General features: G+C 51.2%; 2 protein-coding genes across 9 annotated transcripts in view; both read left to right on the plus strand.

Moving 5' to 3' along the window:
- Tmem219 (transmembrane protein 219) overlaps window positions 1–1090 on the plus strand; it is a 17688-nt gene extending 16598 nt beyond the window's left edge. For all 5 annotated transcript variants that reach the window (XM_055627647.1, XM_055627651.1, XM_055627649.1 and 2 more), the window contains one exon: window positions 992–1090. The gene's annotated coding sequence lies outside the window, so the exon portion shown is untranslated. The remainder of the gene's footprint in view (window positions 1–991) is intronic.
- Window positions 1091–2635: 1545 nt separating this feature from the next.
- Window positions 2636–20916, plus strand: Taok2 (TAO kinase 2). Of its 4 annotated transcripts, none has more exons than XM_055627654.1 (19): window positions 2636–3472; window positions 6544–6710; window positions 6880–6951; window positions 7046–7147; window positions 7746–7791; window positions 7905–8001; window positions 8141–8254; window positions 8362–8453; window positions 10611–10704; window positions 10802–10883; window positions 11507–11674; window positions 11798–12082; window positions 12257–12415; window positions 14011–14376; window positions 14467–14670; window positions 14954–15193; window positions 18236–18448; window positions 19428–19610; window positions 19693–20916. In XM_055627654.1, exons 2-19 carry the CDS (start codon window positions 6579–6581, stop codon window positions 20209–20211), a joined length of 3168 nt encoding a protein of 1055 aa, XP_055483629.1. In that variant the 5' UTR covers window positions 2636–3472; window positions 6544–6578; the 3' UTR covers window positions 20212–20916. The 4 variants fall into 4 exon arrangements, with proteins under 4 accessions (XP_055483629.1, XP_055483630.1, XP_055483627.1 ...); XM_055627655.1 differs by having other exon boundaries at window positions 11816–12082; XM_055627652.1 differs by lacking the exons at window positions 18236–18448; window positions 19428–19610; window positions 19693–20916 and having other exon boundaries at window positions 14954–17080.
- The last annotated feature ends 487 nt before the right edge of the window (window positions 20917–21403 follow it).

A 21403-nucleotide genomic window follows, 5' to 3' on the forward strand; every position in this document is an offset into this window, starting at 1 on the left:
GACGATCCGGGCGCGGACACACTTGCTAAGAAGCCCCCCCCGCCCCCAAATCCCTCCCCCCCCCCCCCCCCCCGGGGGTAAAGTAAAAAGGCACCCCCCCCCCCCCCCCCCCCCGGCACAATTATGACTTTTAAAATTATTTCACTTATTTACTTGAGAGGGAGCCACGGATATGTGTGCATGCAGCAGTGCGCACGTGGCGGTCAGGGGTCACGGGTCTTGGTTTTCATCTTGTGAGTCCTGGGACTCAGACGCAGGTTGTCAGCCTGGTGACAGAGCAGTCTTGTTGGCCCTCCTGGAATTCTAGGCAAACAGCTCAGAAGAATCTAACGAATGGTGGTCCGTGTTACTGGCGGCCTAGACTCTAGCCAAGCACTTTATACGCGTTTTCTTCATTTAATCGTGATTGCACTTAGAAAGTATTTTTCTCTGCTAACTAGATCTTTGGAGGGAGTGAGCTTGACAAATGTAGCAAAGATGTCCTCACAGACATCTACCAATTCACGCCCTCTCATTGAGTAAAAAAAAAAAAAAAAAAAAATCAACCCGAAAAAGATCTTACCAGGCTGGAATGGGAGGGTTTCACCTGTTTGAAAGCTGTATGCTGAAAGCTGAAGGCTCGTAAGCTCTCCCCAGGTTCCGCTGGCCTAGCTGTATGCTAGGACGTCTCTCTGGGAGAAGTGCAGACAGCCTCAACTGTGGACCTGCCCCAGCCCAGAGGAGCTGGAAGCTCAGGATAACTTTGTTAAATTTTCCTCGTTGCTAGGCCTCACCACCCATCTTCTTACACTGGGAAACAGTGGAGCTCATTCAGTCAGGAGCGGGAAAAGGCTTCTAGCTTTTTGGTCCCTGGTTGATCCTGGGGGATTGTGAGGCTGGGATTTAGTACTAGAACCTGTCTCTAGCTGTCCCTTCCTCTGTGATTTCTGCATTCATGAGGAGCTTCCTCCAAGGGCTTTCTTACTTGTTCTGTTTCCTTTGTTTTTTCCAGGTGCAGATCAAATTCTTGGGCCTACTTCTGAGTTTAGAAGACCTATTACAAAAAATGAAGAAGTGGAATGTGGGAAAATAAATGGCTTTTTGACTGCTATTGTGTAAGGTACTTATTGGGATTGGCTTAGAGTAAGCATTGGGGGTACTTTTCCTTGTTGATTTAAAGGATTTTCTTTCTTTTTCTTTTTTTTTTTTTTTTTTCAGACAGGGTTTCTCTGTCTAGCCCTGGCTGTCCTGGAGCTTACTCTGTAAACCAGGCTGGCCTCGAACTCAAAGATCTGCCTGCCTCTGCCAGGGTGAAAAGCATGTGCCACCACCTCCTGGTGATTTTTCTTTTCTTACTGTTTGCACGCATGCTTATGGTGTATGTACACGGTGGGGGAGGGGTCACAGAACAACTCTGTTCTCCAGGCTTTACGTGGGTTCAGGGCATTGAACTCAGGTTGCCAGAGTTTCATGGCAAAACCTCCTTAGCTGTTTTGGTCCTCTCCCTTTTGTGACGCCATGGATTGAACTGAACATCAGGCCTCACACAGGCTAAGCAAGCACTGCCACTGAACAATACAATATCCCCAGCCTTGGTTGGTTGGTTTTTTTTTTTTTTTTTTTTTTTTTTTTTGTGACGGGGTCTCACTCTATCGCTGACTGGCCTGGAACTCACTCTGTAGACCAGGCTGGCCGCAGACTCAGAGATCTGCCTGCCTCCACCTCTCAAGTGCTGGGATGAAAGGCCCAAGCCCCGCCCTGCTCCCCCTTTATTTTCTCTTTTTTGAGATAAGCTCATGTATGTAGTCCATGGCCTGGAACTCAAAACCTTTGGATGAGACCCCCACAAGTATCCAGATGACTAGCGCCTGTTATCCTTGTTGACCTTACAGTGGAACTTACATCCCCCTGCCTCAGGCTCGGCTTGCTGAGTGCTGGGACAGTGAACATTAAACCACCACTATCTATACCTTTTAGACAAACTGTGACCCCCAACTGTGCCAGCTGGCCACTTGTTTTCTTCCATGATTCTATTTAGGTAGGGGCTTTCAGATAGTGGAAATACTTTGACAGAAACGGTTCATGACTTTGGGCAAGTTATACAACCCTATTGGATCTCGGGTTTCCTTGTAGGGATTTGACCCATTGGGTTTCTCCAACGTTGACACTTTCATCCTCGCACTTGGGAGCCCTAGTTTAGTTCCTAGTTTAGATACTTAGGAACATCAGAATGGTCCGGTTTCCCGCCTTTTCTGCGCCCAGCTGTTAGCACCCTTGCTTTACTCCTTTCAGCCTTTACTCTGCACGCACGCGCAAACCACAGCTTTCCCTTCTCGCGCGCCCCCTTGGAGCTTCCCCTAGCAACAAGCTCAGTCGCAGCACGAAAGCGGGGCGGACGCATGCGCCGCAGCTCTCTCCACCGGCAGTCCCCTCCACCGACAGCTCGCTTGGGCTCCTCCCCAAGCAGGCCAAGCCTTTCTCCTCTCCTCTTCCCACCCAGGATCCGCGTGGCGGGGCGCGCGCGCACTGGAGCTCGAGGCCAGCTTCTGGTCTCGGCCTCTTCAGCTGGAGGAGGCGGGGGGCGGGGCTACTTCCTCTGGGGCCCCACCCACTTTGGCCCGGCGTCCGTACCGCGCCTGCGCGCTCCCGCCCGGTCGCCATCTTGGAATTGGGAGGAAGAGAGAGAGAGAGAGAGAGAGGGACAGGGATTGAGAGAGAGAGAGCGAGAGAGAGGGAGAGAGAGAGAGAGGGAAGCCGGGACGAGAGCAGGGCTGTGGTGCGGTGAGAGGCTGAGACGAAGAGGAAAGGGAGCGAGGGCGCAGGGAGGATCAGCAGCGCCTCAGCTACAGTCCTTCAGCCGTTCCGGAGAGAGAGGACGGGAAAGGGAGGAGGCTAGGGCTGGAGTGGGGCTGTCACTCTCAGACCCCAGCGTTAGAGGGGCCGTGCAGCAGGGCGTCCTCGGTGTGGGCCCCTTGTCGTGGCCGAAGACCTGGGGCTCAGGCCCCTGGGTCCCAAATTTGGGGGCTTGGTCCCTCGTTTCCCAGATACCCAGGTATCAAGCCCTCATCTAGCAGCTATCTGGGACTCGAGTCCCAACCTTTACAAACCTGGGGCTCTGTTTTATAGAATTTAAAATACCTGGGACTCAGGACCCTGCGTGCACCAGTATCCGGGGTTCATTCTCCAGGCGTTCAAATATCGGATTCATTTTTAGCCCTTGCAAGTATACGGGGCTCAGACCCCACAATCGGAAATCCGGGATTCAGCAACTGTCGCCCTCGAGTTGGGGGAGGACTGGACCGCGAGGTCAGATCAGGTTGTCACCCCCTCCCCTCAAGGGGAGGCTTCCCGGGCCCGCCCCTCAGGAAGGGCGAAAGCTGAGGAAGAGGTGGCGAGGGGGAAGGTCTCCTTGCCCCTCTCCCTGCTTGTCAGAGCAACTGGAGTACCCCAGGCGGAAGCGGAGGCGCTGGGGCACCATAGTGACCCCTACCAGGTGAGACACGGGTGCCTGGGCATGAATCCCTGTGACCAGCTCCTTTCTGAGAAGCTGGGACTGGGTAGGCCCTCTCCTCAGCATGGGGAAGCCCTGCTGGGCCCATGGTCAGTCTCTGGCCAGCCTTGCCTTCTGTTGCCATCTCTCTCTCCCTTCCTCTTCCCTTCATTGTGTCTGGTTGAAGGGGTACCTCAGGTGACAGGGCTTGTCATGTCACCAAGGGTCACGCCCTATGATGCCTAGCTAATCAAATGGATTTCTACCTTTCTAGTCTTCTCCCTTTTTAATTGTATTCTCACAACCACCTCTTCTCCATGATTGTATTATACTCTTTTTTTTTTTCCAGACTGCCCTAGGATGTTGATTCCCATGTAGGTGGGCTTATCTCTTTATTTACCTTGGTTGAGGCAGCCTTTCTGTAGCCCCTACTGGTTGGTCTGGCCTAAAACTGGTGGCAGCCCCACCTTAACCTGTCTACTGTTCTGACTACAGGTGCAAGGCACCACAGGCTCCTTATATTATTCTCTGCATCTGTCTTATTGGAGTTTGTGTCCTTGCAAAGCGTTCTCTCTCTCTCTCTCTCTCTCTCTCTCTCTCTCTCTGTGTGTGTGTGTGTGTTTGGTAATATTTTCCTTCAGCTGCATTTACCTGTCTCTTGCTGTGATGGTACATTTGTCAAGTGACAAATGTGTCCTTTACAAAGTACTTTTGCATACATTTTTTTTTTCATGGCACACTCATACCTACTCAACCTGTAGGAACTTTTATTATTGTCTTCCCATCTTACAGTTGAGAACATTGATGCCTAGAGAGGTTGTTCAAGGTCATCTGGTGGTAGATTCAGGATTTTAACCCAAGTCTTGTCCCTGACTGATACCCATTTCTTGCCATCCCTTATTCTTGTGAGCCTGGGCTTGATCAGGGACCCACAGGAGAATATATCAGGGTTTTAAAATGGGGTGTAACGATCTTCCTTTCCAGAAGGTCTGTACTGAGGAACTTTTCCTGAGAGGAAGCTCTAGTTTGTCTTCTTTTGCCTCATGGATATTTTTTTCTGATGTGACCTTCATTTTTACCCTGGTCTCACACTTTGGCCTGCACGCCTGAGACTATTCTCCCTTCTAACAAATGATAGCTTTAGTGGCTTTTCTTAGCTGTTGAGTTACAATGAGCCCCTCTCTGCCCTCCCTCCCAGGATTAAAGCCTTGTGGCAACCCTGGAATCAGGGAAGAAAAAGCCATTTGTCTACAAAGTGTTCTGAGTATGAAATATTGTATGGTCGCATTCTGTAATCCACTTAACCAAAGAGAAGTGTAAGGAACTTACCTGAAGCTCTTGCTATACATTGCAGATGGATACATACTGGTAAGACAATTTAGGGACACTTTTGCAACATGGATCTTAAAAGGTGATTATGAGTTAGCCCAGACCACTGTGATTGCCAAATGTTATTGTAAGGAAGGGGACTTCTATGATGCTTTTCCAATGGCTGGCACCCTTCATGTGGCCTGAGGTTCTGGGTTGGCAGTCTTGGGCTTGTTACTGGTTAAGAAGTCATGAGGGTTCCCTTGGCACCTGCATTTTGTGTGGGCATGTGGTGAGGGGTGGTTGCCACTATTGCTCCAGGAGAAGGGGGTCTGCCTTGAGCTGCTGAGGGCAATCAATCAGTCTCTCAGGCTATTCTGAGCTTCACACCCTGGGGGCCCACCAAAGACTCAGGCTCCCTTCCTACCCTCCAGCTTCCAGTTGAGCTGAGGAGACAAAATTAACAACATGAACAGGAAACAATGCCCCACAGAATATAATTATATGCTGAAATTGTTAGGTACTTTTACATAGCTAGAACTCTGCCTCAGGAGTCCGACTCTGTTGAGTGCTTTTTGTGTCGAAATTCTCACTAGTCCTTAAAACAGCCTATCCTGGAGTCCCTGAGTGTTCTTGTTCTAGTATCCTGCGGCAACTTTCTGAGTTTGGCTCGGAGCGCCCACCCACCAAGGGCTGTAATGATGTAGGCGGCTTTTCTAAAACAGGGAGACTGGGCTTAGTTGCCCCCCTAACAGAATGTTGTACTGAACCAGAGAGGGAAAGGTCCTGTTCTGTGACCTTGGAAAAGCCCCTCTTTCTCCCATTCCTCAGTGTTTATCTGGAAAATGGGGGTCCTGAGCCTGCCTTACTGGTTTCATGTGACTGTTCTGAATGCCAGGTGGTGGCAGTCACTTGCCCTTTCAGAGTCTGTTTACTTATCTATAAAGAATAAAGTTAACAATAGCGTTTATCCTTAAGGTTGTAGGAGCTCAGTGAAAGGTGATACATGGGAGATGCTTACTGTCCTTAGTAAATGTTATTTGTGGCCCACAACATCCCATTCTCATGTATGCTGCTCAGGCTGTTGAACTGGACAAGTAAGACCGCCCAGAACACAGAAGCTGTAAGAGTCAGGTGCCAGTCCCTGCTGTTCCTATTCTAGATGCCTCCCTGCCACGGTGGTCCTACATTTTTTTGAAAATGAGTCTCCTGGTCCCTTCAGGCCAGTACCCACTTGTAACAATGGCCGGATTTCCACCACATCCGGCCTGACCATTTCCTGTTCTCATCCAGTGTGTGAGAGCTTGAAGGAGGAGGTAGCCTCAGCACCAAAGGGGACAGGAAGGTGCCTGGAAATCACTGGACTATGAGAACTTGGGACGGGACATGTGGGGAGGTAAAGCTGTAGCTGGGAGGCAGAGACTTGTATGTTTGAGGGGAATGGCTGTGTATAGAGAACCTAGGGAGTTACTGAGGCCTGAGGGGGTTGATGAGGATGCCAGGCTTCCCAGAATTGTCTTCCTGGCGATTTTAGGGATTCTAGAGACCCAGCCCCCCACCCACACATACACACCTCAGTCTGGTTGCCAGCACAACATTTTTTTGAGCTTTGATGTTGTTCCTAACAGCCCCCCTGCTTTTCGTCAGCAATACCTCTCCCCTCATCAGTAAATGAGGGAAGGAAGAAAAGGCAGAAAATTGAGGGAGGCCCTTTCTTTCCCTCAGGGCCCTGTTCTTACTCTAAGGGTCCTATCTACTTTTTCTAGGCAAGGTCCCAATCTCAGGGCCCCCAGGGGCCATCATGCCAGCTGGGGGCCGGGCCGGGAGCCTGAAGGACCCTGATGTAGCTGAGCTCTTCTTCAAAGATGACCCTGAGAAGCTTTTCTCTGACCTCCGGGAAATTGGCCATGGCAGCTTTGGAGCTGTGTACTTTGTGAGTTGGGTCTTGAAGAGGGTAAAGCAGGGGTGGAATCTTTAGTCCTGCTGGTCTCCATTGAGGCCCTACACCACAACAGCCCTTCCCACCCTCTCCTAGTAGCTCAGCAGGTCCTCTTCCACCCATGCCCAAGTGGTCTTTCCCACCCTCCAATCTGGTCCTCTAGGCCCGGGATGTCCGGAACAGTGAGGTGGTGGCCATCAAGAAGATGTCCTATAGTGGGAAACAATCAAATGAGGTGAGTCAGGTTCACTGAGAGCAGGTTGTGGAGGGCAGAGGGCCCCAGTCTCAATGTGCAGGCTAGGTAACCCCCTTCTCTCTTGACCTTCTAGAAATGGCAGGATATCATCAAGGAGGTGCGATTCTTACAGAAGCTACGACATCCTAATACCATTCAGTACCGGGGCTGTTACCTGAGAGAGCACACAGCTTGGGTGAGCTGTCCCACAACTGCCACAACAGTTTTACTCAGGTCCATCTCTTCGTAGTCCAGCCTCCTAAGTGGGCAGTCTCTCTTGACCATGTTAGTTCTCAGAAAAACACATGAGCCAGGCCTGGTGACATACACCTCTAATCCCAGCACTGAGGAGGCAGACACAGGTGGAGCTCTGTGAGTTCAAGGCCAGCCTGGTCTACATAGTGAGTTATGGGCCAGCTAGGGCTATACAATGAGACCCTACATCAAAAAGAAAAACAAATAAACAAGTAAGCACCTGTGTAGGTACAGGAGAGGCTGACCCAGGGTTACAAGAGGGACATGTGTTCTTTAGAAGGTAATGATTGAAGGGGACTGTAAAGGTATCCAGGTGGGAGCCATGGCAGGTGTTTTGGAATCTTTCTAGGGGAGGCCTTGAATCCAGAGACTCTCCTACCACCTCTTGTTTTCTCTAGCTGCCCTTCCTCTCTGTCATTACCCTTTTGGCATTGCCTGAGTGGAAGATAAACAAGAAAGTTGTTTTGAGTTTCTGGTCAAGGGAGCTGGGCCAGGGGTGGCCAGAATCTGCTGATCTCTAACACTTGACCCTTCCTTAGCTGGTGATGGAGTATTGCCTGGGCTCAGCTTCTGATCTCCTAGAAGGTAAGTAAATTAGAAAGTGGGGGTAAGGAAGAAAAGAAAGCAAGCTGTAGGAGAAAGTAGCTGCCTCCATCTCCTGTGGCTCCCTCAGTTTGTTATTTTGCTTGCTTCTACAGTGCACAAGAAGCCCCTTCAGGAGGTAGAGATTGCAGCCGTGACCCACGGGGCGCTTCAGGGCCTGGCATATCTACACTCGCACAACATGATCCATAGGTATGATGGTATCAACTGTGGCTGAGCATTGGTACTTTTTATACCAGTCCTCATTTTGCTGAGCTCCGACTTGGGCACTGCTAAAGCCCCTACACATTTTTTCTGAGATTCATTTCTCATTTTTACATTTGCCTCTTAGGGATGTGAAGGCTGGAAACATCTTGCTATCAGAACCAGGCTTAGTAAAATTGGGGGACTTTGGCTCCGCATCTATCATGGCGCCTGCCAACTCCTTTGTGGGCACTCCATACTGGTGAGTGGAAGAGCAGAGGTGGTAGATAGAGAGATTCCCCTAAGTGTTGGAAGTAAGTGTAGGATCTGGGGTCAGTGGTTAGCCTTTCTTTCCTACTGTCCTCCCAGGATGGCTCCAGAGGTGATCCTAGCCATGGATGAGGGGCAGTACGATGGCAAAGTGGATGTCTGGTCCTTGGGGATAACCTGTATTGAGCTGGGTAAGGATGTCCTCTGCCATCTCGGACTACCCTCTACCTCTGTCTATTCCTTTCCCCATCCCATGCATGGACCCCAGGCCTCTAGGTTCCTGTACATTTTGACTACTCTAAAGCTTTTATACAAGGAACTGTCAAACCCTGCTTTTTGTTTTGTTTTCCAGAAAGGGTTTCTCTGTCTGTCCTGGAACTTGCTCTGTAGACCAGGCTGGCCTCAAACTCAGAGATCTAGCTGCTTCTGCCTCCTGAGTTCTGAGAATAAAGGTGTGTGCCACCATGTCCAGCCAACGTGCCAGTTCTTTTTTGGTTTTTCAGGACAGGGTTTCTCTGTGTAGCCTTGGCTGTCCTGGACTCACTTTGTAGACCAAGCTTCCCTTGAACTCACAGAGATCCACCTGCCCCTGCCTCCCAGAGTGCTGGGATTATAGGTGCGCACCACCTTGCCTGTCCGCCCCTCCCCCCGCCCATTCCCATACCTAAAGATTTTATAGGAGTTCTTGCTTTTTGTCTACTGCCTGGGTTCTAAATCTGTTTTAAGTGCCCAGTGGTACAGTGGTAAAATTCCTGCCCTCATTTAAATTGCGTTCAAGTAGGGGAAGCTAGTCAAGTTTTCTATCACTGAGGTAAGAGTGTACAGAGACAAAACTTTATCTAGTTTAAGGTCTGAGGAAGCCTTGTGTGTAGTAGACATGTTTAAACAACCCTGCAAGACAAAGAACTGCTAGAAAGATGCAGGTTAGAGCATTCTAGACAAGAAACAGCATTGCAGAAGTTTAGAGGTAAGAGCAATCCTGAGGGACCTGAGACTAGCTTTTGGAGCCATACGTACAGTGCAGAAGAGTTTGTTGACAGGTCCCAAAAGCTAGGCCCAAGTGAGTCCCTGAAGTCTAGGAACTATGTCGGTGTTCTCTTTGCCAGTCTATACTACTGAAGCAGTTGTCTAATGGGGTAATGCTTGTAAGACCTCCACTACATACCAGGCATGAAATAATTGTCTAGGAAAAAAGTTTTTACTAAGTGCTTCCCTCTGCCAGTCTTTTCCACATCTTCCTCAAGACATGGTTTCTCTGTGTGATAGCTCTGGCTATCTTGGAGCTCTGTAGACCAGGCTGGTCTTGAACTCAGAGATCCACCTGCCTCTGCCTCGGGGGTGCTGGGATTAAAGGTATGCACCACCAACACCACCTGGCAACCAGTCTCTTCTTTGTAGTCTCTGATATGCTGATGTGGGAATGGTCTGCATAAGCTTAGTGCAGTCATTGTACCCCTGCTCAGAGCCCTCAGTGGCTTCCTGTCGCCTCCTCACCCATGCTATCCCCAGCTTCCTTATGCAGCTAGAGCCCTTGCTTCCTCTTTCCTTCATTGGCGCTACCCACGTGGAGCATGTCAGCAGTTCGCCCACTTTTTGCCTTGTTTTGTATTGTGTCCTGTGCCTGCCCTCAGAGAGTTAGTTTGTACTCTTGGCCTGTTTCCACATATACTGCATTTACCATTTGAAGCCATGGCCAGACAGGTAGTGAAATATATGAAACAGGTCACAGACAAGAGTTGTCTGTTGTATTCCTAAATTTTGTAGAGAAGTAGATACACAGAAATAGTTCTCCATTATTGGGAAGCCCAATTAGAAATGGCAGCCAGTGCTGTCAGTGGAACAATGTTGAAAGAAGGCAGGGCAAGCCAGAGGCCTCTTGCTATAATTCCAACTTCTACCATATCAGAGTTTTAAAGAAAAACTGGAAATTTACGTTCTTGTAATTGTTGTTGTCAATTAAGTTTTTCACATCAAACTATCTAATGGTACTTGTTTAGTTAATTTTAGATTGGGAGTTTCTTGAACACAGAACATGTTTCTTGTTTTCCTTCCCACAGTGGCAGGCGTTGCTCTTTTTGGCCCTCATAAGTACTAGCTGGGCTGATGATTGAGTGAGCTTCTTTATGCCTTTTTGTGCTGTTTCCTTTAGTCCCTGCTCTGCCCATGTACAACAGATAGAATGACTATTACATTTTACTGAGAGGAAATTAAGATACAGCAGGATCAGGAATTACTCAAGGTCAAGCAAAAAGGAAGCCAGGGAGATGGGATTTGAACCCAAGTTTTGAGTTCCCTTCTAGTTTATGATCATCTGTATCTATCTCTTTTCACTTTCCTATGTCCTATAGCGGAGCGGAAGCCACCACTGTTTAACATGAATGCAATGAGTGCCTTATACCACATTGCACAGAATGAGTCCCCTGCTCTCCAGTCAGGACACTGGTGAGGACTGGGATTGCTGGGCCAAGGGGTTACATCATGGGGTCTGGCTGCCTGGCTCATGCCCTCTCCTCCTGTCTCATACTTCCTGGGATGTCAGGTCTGAGTACTTCCGGAATTTTGTTGACTCCTGTCTTCAGAAAATCCCTCAAGACAGACCAACCTCAGAGGTTCTTCTGAAGGTGAGCACTGAGTGTTACTTACATCGGTGATTCCTAGTTCTTCATTTATATATGAAGGAAGCTTCATTTATAAGCTTTGCCCTAGGCCCTGATGTTTTACTTCCCTGTGTCTTGCTGGATTTTACCTGCCAAACTGTCTTAGTTTAAGTAATAATTTGTTTTCACATTTCTCTTAGTTAAAGATCATGAATAAATAAATGTCTGATCTTCCTTAGATGTTTTTAAGTTTTCCAAGATGGGGGAGCCTCCTTTCCTTCACAGACCCAATGTGTCCTAAGAAACCCTAGTTGGGATGAACAGACTGCTGGATTGGCCTGCTAGGTTTTTAAAGGGTAACGTTTGAAGGCCTGAAGAGGTCTTGTGATTTATCCAAAGGCACCTAGCCTTTGGTAAGCAGAGCTAGATTGCCTTCTAGCTCTCCTGAATACCTTAGCTATCAGTGATGCCTACAGAAATGATACTGTGTGGGTATTAAAGACAGTTGCTGTGAGAAAAGGGATAAGATTAAGTTGAGCATCCAGCTGTGGTGGCCAGGAGCTGCCGTCTATGAGGTACTGAAAGGCAGGGGATCTAGAGGGGATGAAGTAGAACTGAGAGAGAGCTCAGGTGTTCTCTTTCCCTAGCACCGCTTTGTGCTCCGGGAGCGGCCACCCACAGTTATCATGGACCTCATCCAGAGGACCAAGGATGCTGTACGGGAACTGGATAACCTGCAATACCGAAAGATGAAGAAGATACTGTTCCAAGAGGCACCCAATGGCCCTGGTGCTGAGGCCCCAGAGGAAGAGGAGGTGACCTAGTTTAACCTCACACCTTGTCACCCATACTGGGCTTGGCCCTTCCTCCCCAACTGTCTTCACCTTCTTTCCTTGTGCTGTTCCATATTCTTGTCCTTCCCTTTCCCTGCCCAACAGCTCACACCCTGTTCACAGGAAGCAGAACCCTACATGCACCGAGCGGGGACACTGACCAGTCTAGAAAGTAGCCATTCAGTGCCCAGCATGTCCATCAGCGCCTCCAGCCAAAGCAGCTCAGTCAACAGCCTAGCAGATGCCTCAGATAATGAGGAGGAAGAGGAAGAGGAGGAGGAAGAGGAGGAAGAAGAGGAAGAGGAAGGCCCTGAAGCCCGAGAGATGGCCATGATGCAGGAGGGAGAACATACAGTCACTTCCCACAGCTCCATCATCCACCGGCTGCCGGTATGCAGCTCACCTTGAGCAGCTTAGTGGACAGGAGGCCACGCCTGAGCTGATTTGCTCAGGGCCTGCCTAGGCCCTGCTCTCCTCCAGTCCCTTTCAGTGTGAACGACCCTTAGATAACTCCCTTGGGGTCCATTGGCATCTGAGCCTTGGGCATCTCTTTCCTTTTTCTAGGGCTCAGACAACCTATATGATGATCCCTATCAGCCAGAGATGACCCCAAGTCCACTCCAACCACCTGCAGCCCCTCCCAGCTCCACCACCTCTTCCGCTCGCCGCCGAGCTTACTGCCGCAACCGGGACCACTTTGCCACCATCCGCACTGCCTCCCTGGTAAGTGTGATGTCTTCACTCACCTCCTTACGCTCTTTCTCCCTGGCAAGCGTGGCATCTTCACTCGCCTCCTTACGGTCTTTTCTTCTTTTCTTTCTTTTTCTTCTACCTGGATACATCAGACAGAAGACCAGAAGTTACTTTCTTTATAACACATGATTTAAGTCTATTCTACCCTCATTTTGCTGCTGTCTTTGCCTGCTCCCTTTTCCAAGGAGACTGTTTTAGTCACATTGCCTAGTCTGGGTATTCCCAGCCTGGCAAACTGTTGCTTAGTTTTCAAGGCTTTTGTTGAGATAACAGTTTGTGGAGACCTTCCCGGGTTCCTCTGGCTGGTCAGGTGCTTTACATGCCTGGACAGGCACATCTACCCTGCTGAGGCGCTCCTGGTGGCAGTGTGAATCTAGGTTTGCTAGATTCGGTGCTGCAGAGGCCAGGGGTGGGGCTCAGTTTCCACCTCATGTCAATGGCTTGATGGCAGACCCACACACATGCTTATGTTTCATCTTTCCAGCTCTCCTGGGAGGGAAAGCATAGGATCCCATTTAAGAGCTGGAGCTGCTATGACTTAAGGAGGCTGTTGGCCAACATCCTTGCCCAGCCACCCTTGGGTGGGGTTCTGTTCCTATAAATAGGATCCTAGTCTTCTTCTAAAATTCATTTTTCCCAATTGATGGAAAAAGGGATTATATACTTACTGAGATGGGTTCTTGTTAAGTTGCTCAGCCTTGAACTTGTGATCCTTCTGTATTAGACTCCTGTGTCCTAGGATTTATAGGGTGTGCTACCAGCAAGTTCGGGCTTCTCATAAAACATAGCTTTCTGTTCATGCTCTTGATAAGCCTTTAGGTGACATTTCAGTTTTGGCTTCATTTGAGTACCAACAATCCCCTTGGAGGCCACTGGGCAAGTCTGATGTGTTCTTGAATTTTTGCTTGTGACTGGGAGTTGGGTTGCTGGGACCATTCTCGAGTTGCTATTGCTGCCTTGTCATACTGTGCAGAGAGATCTGATTTTCTTGGGCCTTGGCAACCTAGGCTCGCTTAAAGAGTCACTGATGTAATGTTGAGATAAGACCAGAGGTCAGCAGAGTCTTGATCTAAGGAATCAAGCTCAGTACCTGGAGCATGATGGACCCTCAATAGTGTCTGCTGAAGCGGGGGAGGGACTGCTAGCCAGCACTCACTGACTCCAGCACTCACTTGGCTATGCAGAGGTGTTGCTGGTGTGTGTAACAGATGAGAGAATTGGTGGTTTGAGAAGTTGACTTGCTTGAGATTAGTGATAATAATGAGCAGAGCTGGGATATGAGTCTAGGAGGATCCAGTTTCATTCTTTTGCACTAATATGAATTGTTCTTACTTTTATGCCAAGACCTGTGCGTACTGCTTTTTATCATCTTGGTCAGCTACACCAACCCATGAGATAGATAATTAATTATTCGGTTGAGGAAATAGATTCAGAGAGCTTCAGTAGGAGGAAGAAACTTAGTAACAATGAAATCATGAGTCTAAGAACCTTGATCTTCACCCTGTCTGCGTGTGTAAAAGAGGGCTAGGGCTGAGTCCCACTGTTTATCCTTTCTTCTACCCTAGGTCAGCCGTCAGATCCAGGAGCATGAGCAGGACTCGGCCCTGCGGGAGCAGCTGAGTGGCTACAAGCGGATGCGGCGTCAGCACCAGAAGCAGCTGCTGGCTTTAGAGTCCCGTCTGCGGGGCGAACGTGAGGAGCACAGCGGGCGCCTGCAGCGGGAGCTTGAGGCACAGCGGGCTGGCTTTGGTACTGAGGCTGAGAAGCTGGCCCGGAGGCACCAGGCCATTGGTGAAAAGGAAGCACGAGCTGCTCAGGCTGAGGAGCGGAAGTTCCAGCAGCACATCCTGGGGCAGCAGAAGAAGGAGCTGGCTGCCCTGTTGGAGGCACAGAAGCGAACCTATAAGCTTCGGAAGGAGCAGTTGAAGGAGGTTTGGCCAGAACTGCCCTGGGTGAGCCAAGGGCTAGCAGGTAGGCAAGACAGTAGCAGGCCCTGACCCACTCCCTCACCGCCCTGCCAGGAACTCCAGGAGAACCCTAGCACACCCAAACGGGAGAAGGCTGAGTGGCTGTTGAGGCAGAAGGAGCAGTTACAGCAGTGCCAGGCAGAAGAGGAGGCAGGGCTGCTGCGGAGACAACGCCAGTACTTCGAACTGCAGTGTCGCCAGTACAAGCGCAAGATGCTACTGGCTCGACACAGCCTAGACCAGGACCTGCTTCGAGAGGTAGACATGGCCCACCTGCCCTTACTCTCCACACAGTCAAGAGTCCTAGCACCTCGCTTCTCTCATTTGCTTCCCGAATGTCTTCTTTCTCCTCTGCCCTCCTACTGTTTTGGTTTGGCTCCTTTTCAGCATTCTTCTTGCTTTCTATCCCCACTGGACCCTGATAGGATGTCCTCAGGTGTCCCATTCTTCATCTCTCTGCTGAGAATCTTGTGCCCTTAATTCTTCAGTACCAAGAAGACTCTGTCTCTGGGCCCTGAGTGCTGTGTCTTTTCTGTCTTAGGACTTGAACAAGAAACAGACACAGAAGGACTTGGAGTGTGCTCTGCTGTTGCGGCAGCATGAAGCTACCCGAGAGCTGGAGCTACGACAGCTGCAGGCTGTCCAGCGCACACGTGCTGAACTTACCCGCCTTCAGCATCAGACAGAGCTAGGCAACCAGCTGGAGTACAACAAGCGACGGGAGCAAGAGTTGCGGCAGAAGCATGCGGCCCAGGTTCGCCAGCAGCCCAAGAGCCTCAAAGTACGTGCAGGCCAGCTACCCATGGGCCTACCTGCTACTGGGGCTCTGGGACCACTCAGCGCAGGCACCCCTAGTGAAGAGCAGCCCTGCTCATCTGGCCAGGAGACAATCCTGGACCAAAGGATGCTGGGAGAGGAGGAGGAAGCAGTGCCAGAGAGAAGGATTCTGGGAAAGGAAGGGACCATCTTGGAGCCAGAGGAGCAGAGGATTCTGGGGGAAGAAATGGGGACCTTTAGTTCCAGCCCACAAAAACATAGGAGTCTGGTTAATGAGGAAGATTGGGATATGTCTGAGGAGATGAAGGAGAGTAGAGTTCCATCACCCGCATCCCAGGAGAGAAGTATTATTGGCCAGGAAGAGGCTGGGGCATGGAGTCTGTGGGGGAAGGAGGGTGAGAACCTTGTGGATGTGGAGTTTAAGCTTGGCTGGGTCCAGGGTCCTGTTCTGACTCCAGTCCCTGAGGAGGAAGAGGAGGAAGAGGATGGAGGGGCTCCAGTTGGAACCCCCAGGGACCCTGGAGATGGTTGTCCTTCCCCAGATATCCCCCCAGAGCCACCTCCATCACATCTGAGACAGTACCCTGCTAGCCAGCTCCCTGGACTCCTGTCTCATGGCCTCCTGGCTGGCCTCTCCTTTGCAGTGGGGTCCTCCTCAGGCCTCCTGCCCTTACTCCTGCTGCTGCTACTCCCACTGCTGGCAGCCCAGGGTGGGGGTGGCTTGCAGGCAGCACTGCTGGCCCTTGAGGTAGGACTAGTGGGCCTAGGGGCCTCCTACCTGTTCCTTTGTACAGCTCTACACCTGCCCCCCAGTATGTTCCTACTCCTGGCTCAGGGCACTGCACTGGGGGCTGTCCTTAGCTTGAGCTGGCGCCGAGGCCTTCTGGGTGTGCCTCTGGGCCTTGGGGCTGCCTGGCTCCTAGCTTGGCCCAGCCTGGCTCTACCTCTGGCAGCTATGGCAGCTGGGGGCAAATGGGTGCGGCAGCAAGGCCCCCAGTTGCGTCGCGGCATCTCTCGACTCTGGTTGCGGGTTCTGCTGCGCCTGTCACCCATGGCCTTTCGGGCCCTACAGGGCTGTGGGGCTGTGGGAGACCGGGGGCTATTTGCGCTGTACCCTAAAACCAATAAGAATGGTTTCCGAAGCCGACTACCTGTCCCTTGGCCCCGTCAGGGAAATCCTCGCACTACTCAACATCCACTAGCTCTGTTGGCAAGAGTTTGGGCTCTGTGCAAGGGCTGGAACTGGCGCCTGGCACGGGCTAGCCACAGATTAGCCTCTTGCTTGCCCCCCTGGGCTATTCACACACTAGCCAGCTGGGGCCTGCTTAAGGGTGAACGGCCAAGTCGGATCCCGCGGCTGCTACCACGCAGCCAGCGTCGTCTTGGGCTCTCTGCTTCCCGACAGCTACCACCAGGGACTGTAGCTGGGCGGAGATCTCAGACCCGCAGGGCCCTGCCTCCCTGGAGGTAACCAATTCTAACCGTCCACCCAAATTTAGGGCATCGTGCACTTTATCTCCTAGGACTCAGTGAAGTTTCTCCAATCCCCAGCCTCCCCTCCTGACCTTTCTTCCTCAGTATGTTTTCCCCAGGTCCAATTCCGGCCCAGAGGTCTCTAGACAGGCAGCCTCTTCTACTGTGGAATCCAGAAATGACACTCTGTGTTTTTCCCAACCCCCTAAGTTATTGCTGTTCCCCTGCTGTGTGTGCTCATCCTCACCTCATTGGCTCAGGCCTGGGGCCAGGGGTGGCAGGGAGGGAAGTCATGGGGGTTTTTCCCTCTTTGATTTTGTTTTTCTGTCTCCCTTCCAACCTGTCCCCTTCCCCCTTCACCAAAAAAGTAAAGAAAAGAAAAAGAAAAACACAAATAAAATATCTGAGCGGAACTATACCTTTGGCCCAGGCTGCCTCTGTCTGCTTTGTCTTGCCGATTAGCCTCCCTGGTTTGCCCTGAGTCTGGACCCTTGGCCCTCAGCTCCATGACTTTTTCACGCCATCTCCGTTGTCTTCACTCCTTTCACACCTCAGCCTCATCCTCTTTGCCTTCATGGCTTCATTGCACCATGACCACAGCCGGCTGTAGGCTGTGAGCCCCTGTAGAGCTTCCACAGAACTTCCTAATCTCACAATTCCCCGTTTGTGGGAGGGGCCCTTAGTTCCTAGGGTTAAAGGCTTTTGATCTTTTTGTGAACCTGTTGCCTACATGATTGGGAGCTGTGCCTCTCACCTGGGTCAGCCATTAGTCTACAAGGTTGAGGGCTGGGACCGAAGAACCTCTCCAGGCAAGGGTGGTGAGTTGGGACCAGATAGAATGTGCAAACTAGAGGCCTGGACTTGCTGTGAGTTCTGAGTATGTTGGGTTGGGCTGGGCTAAAGTGTGGACCTGGTCAGGGGGCCAGGGGCCAGCTGCTCCCATCGGAACTTCTCAGATGTTTTCTGGCCACCCTCTGCTGCCCTTTCCCTTCTGTGGCCCGATGTGGGGTGACTCTTACCCCTTCCTCAGCCCAGTGCTTCTTCCTGCTGAGGTGCTGGTCGGGGCCTTCCTCTGCCTGTCCTTAGTTGTATTGCCCTTTCGTGGATGTTGCGTGCCTTGGTCTCACTGCACTCAGTCTTTACGTTCCTAAACATTTGATTACATGCTTCTATCCCAGGGCGATATTTTCTCCCTCCCTCTTTGCATGACCAGAGCTTCTTTTGTGTCCTCAGTCCTCTAAAGCTTCTCAGCTCCCTGTCTGTGAGATCTTCCGTTCCTTCTTGTGACATCCCATGCAGTTCTGGATGTGCTCAGAACTCCTCTCGTTCCTCTGGGGCGTTCTTGCCCATGGAGACTTTCTTGATCTCAACAATTCCATCTCTTCGTGTCTGTCTGTGTAAAGCTCCCCCCGCCCCCTCTGTCTAACATGTTTTCTGTTTCTCTCCCTCTCCCTGTCTCTGCTTCTGTCTCCTTCCTCCTCTTCTTCCTTTTCCCTCGTTGTTCCTCTTCTTCCTCCTCCTCCTCCTCTCCTTCTCCCCTGCCCCGTTTCCCCTTGATCCACTCACTGCACAGTCGAAGGAGCTGCAGATCAAGAAGCAGTTCCAGGAGACGTGTAAGATCCAGACACGGCAGTACAAGGCTCTTCGGGCACATCTGCTGGAGACCACGCCCAAAGCTCAGCACAAGAGCCTTCTTAAGCGGCTCAAGGAGGAGCAGACCCGAAAGCTGGCGATCCTGGCTGAACAGTATGACCAGTCCATTTCCGAGATGCTCAGCTCGCAGGCGGTGAGGCCTGGGGTCTGGGAGGGAGATGGTGGAGATGGGCCTTTGCCTTAAAATTTGGTTGTGGCAAAGCAAGGTGGGAAATGTGAACGGAACTTTTGGATTTAGGAAACTCAGGTGCTCCTTCACTACTGACGTTTTCCATAGTGGTTTTATCTCATACTCTACTAAGTGCTCTTGTTATTTCTCTTACTGTTTTCCTAATATCTTTGTAAAGTCCCCCTGTCAGCTCTGTCGAGAACCACCAAGGGAACCACCCCTGAAATTTTTTTTTTTTTCTTTCTGGACCTGAGTTTACTCGCGTGAACAGGGAGCAGGGGAACAGAGATTGCAGTGAGTGTGGCTCTCAGGCCCTTTGACTCAGACTTCAGGAATCTGAAAAGAATCTCTTAGGAAAAGTATACACAGCACTGGAGTGGGCCAATGCACAAATGCACATTGAGTCCAAAGAGCTCGAGGGTCCCATTCTCACTCAGGCCCACCTCTCAGAGGTGATTTTGTAGCAATCGACTTGTGTAGAGTTTCCAGTGCATATTTGGAAAATTATATAGAAATTTTAAAACACAACAGAACCAGACTTTCCATAGTTTTCTGGACTTTCTTTTTCCACTCAGTATTTCTTGGACATCATTCCATGTCAATACACACACCACGTATCTCATTTTTTTACAGTATAGAATTTTCCATGGAATGGATGTACCATAATTTATTTAACCCATCCCTTATTGGTGGACATTTAGGTTGTTTCCAGCATTTTGCTATCACAACGCTTCCGTGACCACTTCGAGCACATGTGCAAGTATACCTGGGGGATAGATTCCTGCAAGTGTAATTGCTGTACCACAGGGTATGACCATCTTCCATTCTGATAGAGGTTGAGACTGCCGCTCCTTGCCACCTTAGGGCCCAGGCCTACCGGGGCAGGGGAGGATGGTGGGGACAGAGGAGGAGCTTCCTAACACCTGTGCTCCCTGTCCTCCAGCTCCGGCTTGATGAGACCCAAGAGGCAGAGTTCCAGGCCCTGCGCCAACAGCTCCAGCAGGAGCTGGAGCTCCTCAATGCTTACCAGAGCAAGATCAAGATCCGCACAGAGAGCCAGCACGAGCGGGAGCTGAGGGAGCTGGAGCAGAGAGTAGCACTCAGGCGGGCGCTGCTAGAGCAACGGGTAAGAGGCTTGTCCCCCAAGATGGGAAAGGGAGGGCAGGCTCTCCATTCCAGGACTCTCATGCCTGTTTTGGGTGTCCCAGGTGGAAGAAGAGCTGCTGGCCCTGCAAACAGGGCGTTCTGAGCGGATCCGGAGTTTGCTTGAGCGGCAGGCCCGGGAGATCGAGGCCTTTGATGCTGAGAGCATGAGGCTGGGCTTCTCCAGCATGGCTCTGGGGGGTATTCCAGCTGAAGCTGCTGCCCAGGGCTATCCTGCTCCACCCCCAGCCCCTGCCTGGCCCTCCCGTCCAGTTCCCCGTTCAGGGGCCCATTGGAGCCATGGCCCTCCTCCACCAGGCATGCCCCCACCAGCTTGGCGTCAGCCAGCTCTGCTGGCTCCCCCAGGGCCTCCAAACTGGCTAGGTCCGCCAACACAGAGCGGAACACCCCGTGGAGGGGCTCTGCTGCTGCTAAGAAACAGCCCTCAACCCCTGAGGCGGGCAGCGTCAGGGGGCAGCAGCGGTGAGAACGTGGGCCCACCTGCTGCAGTGCCGGGGCCGCTGAGCCGGAGCACCAGTGTTGCTTCCCACATCCTCAACGGCTCCTCCCACTTCTACTCCTGAAGTACAGGGTGGTGAGCGGAGGAACCGGGCAAGGTGGGAGTGGGCGGTGCCTGATCCTACAGGCAGTGTGCTTGAAGCCTACCCAGTGGTGGTGGGGACCGGGTGTTGGCTCCAGCTCCCCCATCAGACCTCCTCATCTCATGAGCCTCTTGGGGCTGGCCAGTGACCCCAGTCCAGCTTGGGCATTGGTGCCTCAAGGCTGACCAGGAGCCCTGCCTCCCCACCATGGTGCCAGGGTCTCCCTCCATTACCACCTACAAAAGGTGGGAACTGTGAGTGTCAAATATTCATCTGGTCCCCTGGGGGAGGGGAAGGGCGGGTCTAGATATATTATATTCAGAGAATTATACAACCCTTGTGATGGGGCCATGAACTGGGGACAACAGGACCCCCAGACCTGGATATGGCAGAGCAGGTCTGGTGCCAAGGCAAGGAGAATGGGAGGAGGCCTTCCTCCAGAAGGAGCAGGGGTCTTAAGGTCAGGGTGCCTGGGTCTCACCATTCTCCTGTTGCTGTCTGAAGTCCTGTGCCGTCTTGTCTTTTTTTTTTTTTAATTGGGGTCAGGGCTGGGGCGGGGGACAAGGGAAGGACCTTGGAGAGGGCTGTTGCCAAGCCTGGGAGCAGCCATGGGAGCCCCTCTCAGCTATGGGGCTGGCACAGAGCCCTAGGGCAAGCTTTTAATAAACTGTTGGTTATTCTAACAGACCCCAGGACTTCTCCCTTTCTGTCTAAGGTGTGTGTGAAGGATGGCTCAGTAGCAAATGACAGTATTACTTGTACTTAGTTGGGTTGTGTGACTGAAATTCTAGTGATTTTAGTGACTGCGCATATGCTTGGGAGGTCATCAGCTTGTTGAACCCTTCTACATTTCTTTGGGTTTGAAGATTCTCAGAAAGCTGTTTGGTGTATAAACTCCTCAGCAGCCCCATGTCTATCTTACTAGATGCCTGCCTGGACACTTGAGTTTCTGCAGGTTTGTCAGGCTCTGGCCAGTCAGGCCTACTCTACCTGTCTCTTTGAGGCTGAGTCCCTGGCAGTGTGGGCAAAGATGAACTGAGCCTGAAATTGTGTGTTGCTGGCGTTGAGACCCAGGGCCCTGCTCATGCTAGGCATGGAATCTTCCAGGAAACTTCACATTGTTAAGGCCAGTCTGATCAGAGAAACCAACTTGTCATACTGGGGGAGGAAGAGC

This window comes from Psammomys obesus, unplaced genomic scaffold (assembly GCF_907164565.1).
Source record: "Psammomys obesus unplaced genomic scaffold, mPsaObe1.curated_primary_1811, whole genome shotgun sequence".
In the NCBI taxonomy this organism is placed as follows: Eukaryota; Metazoa; Chordata; class Mammalia; order Rodentia; family Muridae; genus Psammomys; species Psammomys obesus.